Source organism: Montipora capricornis, chromosome 6 (genome assembly GCF_036669925.1).
Source record: "Montipora capricornis isolate CH-2021 chromosome 6, ASM3666992v2, whole genome shotgun sequence".
Lineage (NCBI taxonomy): Eukaryota > Metazoa > Cnidaria > Anthozoa > Scleractinia > Acroporidae > Montipora > Montipora capricornis.
The window spans coordinates 42,144,375-42,154,792 of NC_090888.1; the positions used below are offsets into that span (position 1 = coordinate 42,144,375).

At 38.7% G+C, this 10,418-nt stretch overlaps 1 protein-coding gene across 1 annotated transcript in view; it reads left to right on the top strand.

Moving 5' to 3' along the window:
- LOC138052166 (solute carrier family 35 member E2A-like) overlaps positions 1 to 10,418 on the top strand; it is a 14,977-nt gene continuing 4,559 nt past the window's right edge. The window contains exons 1-3 of the mRNA XM_068898542.1: positions 1 to 228; positions 4,496 to 5,015; positions 9,075 to 9,190. Coding sequence (XP_068754643.1) covers positions 4,663 to 5,015; positions 9,075 to 9,190 — 469 coding nt within the window. The 5' untranslated portion in view covers positions 1 to 228; positions 4,496 to 4,662. The remainder of the gene's footprint in view (positions 229 to 4,495; positions 5,016 to 9,074; positions 9,191 to 10,418) is intronic.

Genomic DNA, 10,418 nt, shown 5'->3' on the forward strand with positions numbered 1-10,418 from the left:
CTCAACTTGCCTGTCATCTTCTCGGGACACCCACAGTGTACTTATTCTTATGGTGCGTGTGTTCCAAGGAAATGCAGAGATCTTCTTTAATTACTAAAACCTGACGTGTTTTCGACAGCTTGTTGGTTTATATAGATCTTCATACGTTAGGGTTTTGGTGATGTGTAGGGTCTGATTTCTGAGCGCGAGCACACATTTCAACGGGATCCCCTCTTTTGGCCTGATATGGTGAGTGACTTCTTTATCATTTGTTTTACGGAGTTCATCTTCTTGCCAAAAGAGAAAAAAAAATGAAATTTTCAAGATGTCACTAAGCCGTGCACGGAAGCAGGAAAATGATTCAGCACAAAATAATAGTTGATATCGACGTGGTTTGGTAGAAGCTTACCATTCGCGGTCAATATTAAATGTAATATAAGGTCAGCAAGTATTCGTCACGTGCTCGTTAATTATGTATTGGCTTTGATCCGAGGTTAATCTTACTGTTATTGGTTAAGGTGTTTCTTGTTTTAAGCCGTAAATAAGGAAGTGTATAAAAGTAAGATACTGTTGACACGACCGGTCAAACGACCGAGGACGCTGGCTACACGAGCGATTTTTGTCTCGCGCCGGTGATGCGATTTTTTTCAGATTTGTCGCGTCTTCTGCGCGCCAGGGTGGCTACACTTGTGACAAATTTTGGCGACAAAATTGCAGGCCGCGCGAATCGCAGACTTCGAGAGACCTGGGCACTATAAACAGACATTCCTACAAGACGGTGGATGAAGGGGGTAGTTTCTAAAGAAACTGTGGTGCTGCGTCGGTGGGGAAGTAGTATACAAAAATTTGGTTTTTTCAACGGAGTTGATAATGTAAATTGGCCACCGTACAGAGATTCTAAAAGCTGGTGTTTCGAGCGTTAGCCCTTCGCTGGTGATACGCTTACTACAGGACGGTGCCTACTATTGTTACTGCGCATACGTTCTGCGCATCTCCAGATACTCGGATTTCCTATCGCCGATGCATACTAATTCAGGGATATTTTTGCGCGGTTTAAAACTATCCGGAGAAAGTAGATCTTAGTAAATACTCTTAATATTCGAAAAGAAAATTGGGGGTAACCATGCAATTTTCAGAGATAATTAAGTTTCAATTTGAGAAAGAACACCATACATTGCTTTGTATTTTACAGCTTTTTACAAATATTATTCATGAATTATCTTTGAAAAATGCGTGGTTACCCCCAAGTTTCTTTTCGAATATTAAGAGTATCACACACCGGGGCAAAAATATCTTTAATTAGTAGACACCGTCCTTAAATTTTATTGGCTAAATGCTCTTTAGTCGCGTCACAAGCGCGGGCAAAAAATTGTACGGTGGCTACACGAGCAACTATCTCTGCGATTTTGTTGCAAAAGTTTCAACTCTGGGGACTTTTTTCTTGTTATTTTTTTACCTGTCGCGTAACCAGTTCAAGGGCGGCTACACATGTGATTTTCATCTCGCGCTGGTGACGCGACTAAGTTTGAAAAAATCGCATCACCAGCCCGAGCAAAAAATACCTTGTGTAACCTCGGCTTTAGACAGAGTAAATTATGTCAAGTCTCACTCCCAGAGGTAATTGAGTTAAGGTTACTTCCCACCTTCAGATGCCAAAAAAATCGGTTTTTTTTTATTTGACAAAATTTAAGTCAGTCATTTTATCTAGCGTTTACAAAAGGAAAATGTTAAAAATCTCAAAAAGCGGCCAAGTTATTTAGAAAAAACGTATTTTCAAATAAAGTTAATGAACTATGAAGGTGTCATAATCTTGTCAACGGGCGAGACCCCTTGGGGAAAGCTCATCGCTCGTATTCATGTTATTTGCATATTTATTTACTTGACAAAATTCCCATGTGGAAGCTCTTCACGCTAATAACTCTTATGGAAAAATCAAAAGCAGAAAAAAGTCCTTGGGTAAAGAAAAGAAAAAAACCCGGCCCAAAGAAGAAAGAAATATCTCCATTTTGCCAAAGAAGGATCTATCCTAAATTTTTTGCCCGTATTAAAACCTAAATTTGTCATACGTAAGGTTAAAACGAGGTTCCTTTATAATACATTTGCTAGCCTTGATACAAAAACATAAGCAATCGCCTCGAAGCGTAATTTTCAAATGATGAAATCATGAAACCTACCCAAGGGAACTCATTTCAGCAAGAAGGGCATTTCTTAAGCTGTCCGTCGATTTGTTTCTAGTAATGTCTTCTTTTTTAGCGGCATGTTTTCCGCTTTTGAACTTTTGGCACGGGTTTTGCCTTTGCCTTTGGTGTCTTTGTCCATTGTATTGCGTCGATGTCCTGAATTTCACTCGACTGAGCGATATAAAAAACGTGTTGCAATGCGATGCTTTTCCCGGGAAATCTTGATCTATTGTCACAGACTCTAGGAGGTCCTGTTGTTCCATTGGTTTGCGGTTTTATCAGGCGAGATAATCTCCAGGCGTGGCGCGAGTTGCTTACGAACCTTTACAAGCGAAAATCTCACATATGATTTTGGGAGGAATACATCCACTTTGACCGAATTTATAGGGTATGCAGATTCGGCGGATTGTCGTGAAATTTCGCCAGAACATTCCAGAGATAATGACAAACAAAAGTGTGTCGGGAAATTTCGATGTTTAACGTATTTTTTGCGTGGCGTCCATTTACGCAACACGTCTTGCACATTTTTAGCTACTCCAACTTTAGATGTGCATATCTAGACAACCAATCAGAATATCGAAAAAGCCAGACACACTTTTGTTGATTGATGCCTTGTGAATAGGCCTGTGCAGCCATTTTCCTCTGACTTTGGAATCCGATAGCCAATAAATTCAATAGAAGAACCCTCGGTCGTTTAACGCCTTACCGGCTTCTGACACTTCCTGAAAGAAAACTTCGCTAAAATTGTATTTTTTTCATCAAGTACATTTATTAAGCTTTCTAATGATATATAGTTTGTTGGGGTTTTATTTATACTGGTGTGCATACAATGTTTTTGCCGAAGGGCACCCGCGAAGGTGGGAAGTAACCTTAAGTCAGAGAGTGTGTTCCTTTGGGATGATCTGAAAAAGTATCACTGATCCAAGATCACTTGGATCATGGTGAATCAAAGGAACCGAAAAATCCTTTCCCAGAGTGGATTTATCGGTTCCTTTGACAGAGCTCTCAAGTCTTAAAGTTTCCAAAGAGTGAGATGCGTGCAGAAGATTGAGCCAAAAGCGCAAGTGTCCTGTGTGTCTTGTGCGAGAGGCATGAACAATTCTAGGGGGGTCCAGGGGCATGTTCCCCCAAAAAATTTTTGAAACTTGCACTTCTCAAATCACTGGAAATGCAACATCGAGTCCGCCATTTTGGTTTTTTCATGCTGCTTGCTCAGAGAGCCCATGTTATTATGGACAGCCTGAGCTAACATATTGGCCTATGCTTAGTATATTAACTGGTGAAAGTCCTGAAGAAACAAGAAAATTGGTCACACACAAACAGATTGAACATTCACAGAAGTTCATTGCCAATGAAGGAACAGATTCAGAATTCAAGAGCACTTCTGAAAGCTTAAAAGGTAGAGTTACCTACGAGAAAAGATCCAATGCGTGAGACTTGAGAGCTCTGCTTTGATTGTCTGTGATCCAAGTGATCTTGGATCAGTGATCCTTTTTCGGACCATCCCAAAGAAATGCACCCAGAGCTTTGATGGTTGTAGACTGCTTACAATAGTTATAATACTGTAGCTCACAGTTATTGCAATTTAGTGTAGTACCGTGTGACTATTTTTTTCTCTTGTGTTTGTTTATTCACATTTGAAATTAAAGAAGTGGATAAGTGTACAAAATGTTTGGCAGCTTTTGAAGATGTGTCACTTTTTAACCCATTGACTTCTGGGAGTGAGAGTTAACAGATTTTATACAAAAATTTGGTTTTAAATATCAACGGAGTTGACAATGTAAATTGGCCACTGTACAGAGATTCCAAAAGCTGACGTTTTGAGCATAATTTAGCCCTTCGTCTAAACATGCTTTGTTTGTAGTGGAAGTGCACTTAGCTATCAAGCTAGTTCACAGGCACTCCACTTTTAATAATCTGAAAGAAACAATTCAAGAAACATGATTGAGAACCCCAACTGGCAGGAGGCAACCAGTTGGCTATTTACAAAGCGTGAAGAGTTGAACCCAGGACAATCGGAAACAAATCCATACCAGAGGTTAGAACGGGATCACCACCGGATCACGCTGCCACACAATTTTACTGATCAACTGGGGGCATCTTGGGGTGCCTGTGCCTGAGGAGTGTTAATGCATTCCTCAAATTTGCCAAGAATTTCTTGACAAATGATAAGTTGTAAAGATGGATTGCCAGTGGTTGAAAGGAAATAACTTCAGTGCCATGTGCAGTTGATTTATTTCCTTAATTAATTCAGGGTAAAGAAGTGTCTTTCAAAGTTAATAATACATGTACACGCCAAGCTGACATGCTGACATGCTATTATATTTATGTTGCAGAATTTTTGTAGAAACAAAGCCTCAGTGGAGTTGGTATCAATCTACGTGTACATGAAAACTGTTGTCTAAATGATGACATCATTTTCACTAGCTCCTTTGATATTTGTGGGAACATTGCTTTAGTAGGAGCAAAATACTCCAGTCTTTTAATCAATCTGGCTTGTCATATGGCTCCTATTGTACCAAAGGCTCAGGAGGGAGCATCACAAACCCCTTCATCACCTCGCCATTTTAATAAGACATTTACCTTTGAGGTAAAGGAGACATTTGTGCGGCAAACTGTAATGATGTCACTCTGGTTCATCTTTAGTTTTGGATCCATCATATCAAACAAGTACATTTTGTCAACATTGAATGGTGATGCTAGCATACTAGGGGAGACTCAAATGGTGTGTTCAGTCATCTTTGGAGCATTCAAGATGTATCTTCCTTGTTGTTTGTTTCACCGGACTTCTGGCCATCACCAAGATGGACATAAATTTTACTTTTTCCGGAACATGGCAATTTTAGGTTGGATGAGGTAAAGTTTGTTATCAAGGGTCTCCACAGACAAGAGGATTTTTGTAGTCGTTGATTACATACCGGTATAACTATTTGTCATTGGTGGTAAATACTAATTTCTTTGTCAACAGCTATTGTTGGGTTCAAAAAGCTAAGACTGGTTGCACACCGGTGGCTCAGTTGGTTGAGCATTGGGCTGCCATGCGGGAGGTTGTGAGTTCGACTCCGAACGGACCAACATTCAGATTCTTAGAATAACTGAGGAGAAAGTACTGCCTTTGTAATTAGACATGCAAATGGTTAGACTTTCAAGTCTTCTCACGGGATAAGGACTATAAACCGTAGGCCCTGTCTCACAACTCTTCAGTTTTCATAAACTCTGTGGGAGGTTAAGATCCCACACACTAGTCGAAAAGAGTGAGGTATATAGTTCCTTGTGTTGTGGTCTGGCCTTTCTTTCAGCAATGTGGTTTTCTGGGTGTAATCTTCTGAATGGACTACTGATCAATGAGACCACAGTAGTCAAATTGAATGAGTCCAAGTGCTGAAACTGGTAAACTGAAACTGGTAAACTGGGCCAGTTACAAATATAATTTAGAGTTGCAACAGCTTGGGAAACAGGGTTTAGTGCCAAAATTATGTTCACACTCTCAGTTTTCTTGGGTTGCCATTTGTTTGAAGGTGAACACAAGTGTGACCGCAATGCTTCCACTACTAGCTTATTGACCTTACCTTTTGTTATTTTAGTGTCTCTGTCCTGCCATGCATACGTATTATATTAGTAATAATTTTCATTACATCTGCCCCCGCCTAAGATAATGTGGATGGCAGTTGAGGTGTTTTTGAATTAATATGTGCTTCACGTTGTGATGTCTTCATATTATGCTACATGTAATTATGTGTACATGGTGTAGGTAGGTAAATAAAAGTGAATGATGCAAGGAAAGGTTGGGCAATAACAAACAGCATTTTACATAATTTTGGACAATGCCTTGAAAATACATGTATGATAGTAAAACAGGAGTAGGAACATTAATGAGAAGGCAACATTTCGTTGTCATCTTTTTGATCTGCATGGTTCATTACATTTTAGTATATACATGTACTCACTCAGTGATCTTGGTGTTTCAAGCAATCTGATTGGTTCGCTAACTTGGAGTAATTGAGCATTATTCACTCCCTACGGAGTGAATAATGCTTGATCCAAACAAAACATAATGGCTGGCGTAAACTCGCCAGCATTTATGAATCGGAAATATTGAGAATACAAGATGATGCTGTGCTACAGAAGACAAAGAAGGCCACAAAATTTGGCCTGAAAGTTTTCAAAGGTAAGAGAAGAGTTCATACTTTTGCCAACCAGTGTTTGACTTCGTTTTTCCAGATGATTATTGCTGAAAATTAAACAATCTTCACACCAACAATTTGTTTCACTCGGAGTAATTCTCTCTTGTAGGGCTGGTCGCCAACCAAAACGAATTTCTTAGTGAAATCGAGGAATTAAAAAAATGTTAAAGAAAGTTCCACATGCTTGCAAGGAAACAAGGCAGGTCATTTTACAACAAACTAACGCTCGCCTCAATTAGAGCCACCATTTCATGTGGATCCTTTACCAACTGCACTTTCAGTTTCCATTTCAAATGAACCTCAAAACTTTGATCGAACGGTGAAAATGTTTTAACAAGCAGACTTTCGATTTAGATTGCTGATTTAAACGGTGCTAAATGACCATTTTGCTGTTTGTGACGAGGATTTTAACGAAGGTTATTTAGATTTGCCATGTTTGAAGCTTCTGTAAACACTTTCGCGCATGCTTTGTGCCTCTCGGACGTTTTTCACGCATGAATTGAGATGCCAATTAAATCGACTTTGGATGGTTTTTTCTGCAATTGTTGTTGTGATCATTTCGTGAGTATATACTAAAACAATTATTCTTTTCAATCTGGTGAAAAGTGGCAGAATATTCACCGAGCCGCAAAGCGGCAAAGTAAATGTTCTACCAGTATTCACCTCGATTTCAAAGAATAATTGTTAATTATCTTGAAATACCATAAAATGGGAGCAAAACTTAGTTATTATATTGGGATCGCTGATAATAATTATTATCTGTGAATAACTGTTGTAAATAATATGATTGTTTGAAGATGTTGATACTGAGGCTATGCTTTTACTTTCTACGGTTGCATCTGATTTTCTATCAGTTACTATAATCTTTGATCTTCAAAGTAAAAGGAATCGCTGTAAATGCTCGAAAATTACTCACCTTCAATTGCTATGCTGAACAGCGCTTCAATATCAATGCTGCCTGTCCTTGTGTGGCTCACGTTATCCAGAACACCTCGCGAACTTTTTTATTTTTATTTTTTATTTATTATTATTATTTTTTTATTGTTATTATCACCTTACATGTTTTAAAAGCACAAACACCCCTCCCCCCACAAACACACTCACACCCACACACACACCCACAAACACGGAATATGTTTACATAATACAGAAAAATAAAATAAAACAAAAAAAAAAAAAAAAAAAAAAAAAAAAAATAAATAAAAAAATAAATAATAATAATAATAAAAATGAAAAAAACAAAGGAGGAGGTGCTCTTGTTTTGAGAGGAGCGACCAATTTATTATACTCTACAAGATCGGAATTGCCTTTGCAGTTGGAGAACAAGGTGCTAGATTCTGTATTTATTTATTTATTTTTGAAGCAATAGCGGTTCCCATTTCTTTCGCGTTGTTGTATCTTCCTTCTCTCCTTTATGAATATATTGTAGATGCCGTAAGTATTCTTCGAAAATTGGCTTTCGTTCTTTTAATTTACACAGCCAGATGAAATGTTTGCTTGTCAAAAAACAAAAATTAATTTGCAAATTGTATTTAGAGGTATCTGGCCTCAGTCCCAAGCAAGTATCTACCTGAAAAGCATATTCTTTACTAACAATTTTACAGGCTGCATCCATGAAAAAAACATGATTCCAAAAACAACGGCTTTTGCTACATTCCCAAAATAAATGAAAGAGGCTTTCTTTACCATATTGACAGAAGGTGCATTTCTCATTATCTACCGGTATACGTCCTATTTTCTTAAGAAAACTATTAGTTGAAAGTCGTCGATGTAGGAATTGAACACCTCGCGAACTTGGTGAACAATGCCGATAACACCTTGTGCACCCGGTTGAGCAAATCGAGAGATTGCTTTAACCTGTACAATTTCTACCAATTTACATAAGTTCCCTTTTTACGCAAAGTTCTAGTTTGCCTCCCCAAGGCCAAAACCCATCAGCGGCAATGAATTATGAATGTGACAGACACATTTAAGTACTGACCACTGACAATGATGTTATTGGTAACACAGTCACAATGACTGCTCAATGACAAGCTGTACTCTCAAAAAATGTTGTAATGAAAGTTAAGGTTCACATTACAACGGCACCCCAGTTGTTCAAAAGCCCGATAACTTTATCTAGTAGATAAGTCACTATCTGTCAGTTTCAATCTCTGCAAAGATTTCACTACATCTAGTTATAAGTGCGTAAGAAAATAATTGAAAGTCCTTGGTCAAAAAAGTGCGATAGGCAGATTGTCATCTTATGTGTACAGTGTACATCTTATTTGAGCTATGTATCTTCATTAAGCATTCACTTAGTACTGAAGTCACTCCTGACTAGCAGCCAGATAACTTGATAGCTCAGGTGAACAAGCATTTTGCAGGGCAATGGCATGGTTATGGGCTTCTTTTGCAAAGAGGTGTATTATGGGAATTGTGCAGGTAGTGAATGGGTTATGTGTCGAGCCTTCTTCAGTCATTGGGGACAATTTAATTCAAATCCAATCAAACATTGGTTTTTGAAGAGAGGGGAAAACTGGAGTTTCTGAATAAAAACCTCTTGGAGCATAGTAGAAAACCAACCAACAGCCCACAAGTGATGCTGGGAATCGAACCCGGGCCACATTGGTGTGAGGCGAGTTCTCTGCCATTGTGCCATCTGTGCTCATTACTTCATCTGACTAATGCTTTATCCTCTTTGGATATAACAATGGAAACGTATGCTTACCTCCTTTATTTCCTTTTCAAGGTTTGCAACAATTGTGTGCTCTCTCATTACACTGAAGTATGTAGCTGTTTCTTTCTCTGAGACAATTAAATCTTCAGCACCAATATTCACTGCAATAATTGCATGGCTTATGTTAGGTGAGTGGTGATTAACATAATAAATTATTATTTTGCAGTTTCAAATTTTATGCCAGAGATCTTGGCATATGATCGAGATGGAGTGAAAAATGTTTTTAGCAGTCATCAAGCATTTTTCTTAACAAAATTAGTGTTGTTGTCGTGTATCCTGTACAGTATTTGTTATCGTGGGAGGCACAGCGTGCTCATGGTTAGTGCACTCGACTCTGGATCGAGTTGACTGGGTTCAGCTCCTGGCCTGGGACATTGTGTTGTGTGCTTGGGCAAGACACTTTACTTTCACGGTGCCTCCCTCCACCCAGGTGTATAAATGGGTGCCGGCGAATCTAATGCTGGGGGTAACCCTGCGATGGACTAGCATCCCATCCAGGGGGAAGTAGAAATATTCCTAGTCGCTTCATGCTACAGAAACCCGGAGATAAGTGCCGCCTGATGGGCCTTCTAGGCTCGTAGCAGACTTAACCATCGCTTAACAGGTACAGATGGGCTCTAATGATATATATTTTAAATATTCACAGCTACGAAACCACAGAGTCAAAAGTTTTGATTCACCATCAACACATTTCTTCTTTAATGGTTCAGTATATTTACATTGATTCGAGATACATATATACAGAAAGGTAGGCTGATGCAGGGGGTCAAAAGGATGATGAGATGAACATTAATTTTTTGTGAGCACTTTTTGCTTTTTTGTTCAACATTTTTTTTGTTAGTATCAGCCTGCTGTCTAGAAATCTTGAGCTCTCATAACATTACAATGTATGTGGCAGTGTCCCACAATTACGCTGTATTGGAGTCACCAAATGTCACTGATCAAGCAAATGATATACCGTATTTACTCGAATAAGTGACAAGTTAATAAGTGCCGACCTCGAATAAGCGCCACACTGCCGATGCGGAACTTATTCGAGGAATTTCGTATAACCAGGAAAAACACTATAAATTGTTCCACAACGACAAAGGAGTTCACTCTCACCGCTGATATTTTCGCTTTCGTTATCATGAAACTCTCGGGTTTTTTTCACCGTGTGAATTTCTCTCGTAATTCTAGATTTACTATCAGTTTAGTATCAGTCCATAGGAAAATTAACAGATAGAAAGTGTACTGTTGATTAAAATTATAGAAAAAGTAAATTTGTCTGGTACACTGTTTAAATAAGCGCCACACTTGTGGCACGAAAATTTAAATAAGTGTTGCGGCGCTTATTCGAGTAAATACGGTATTTCT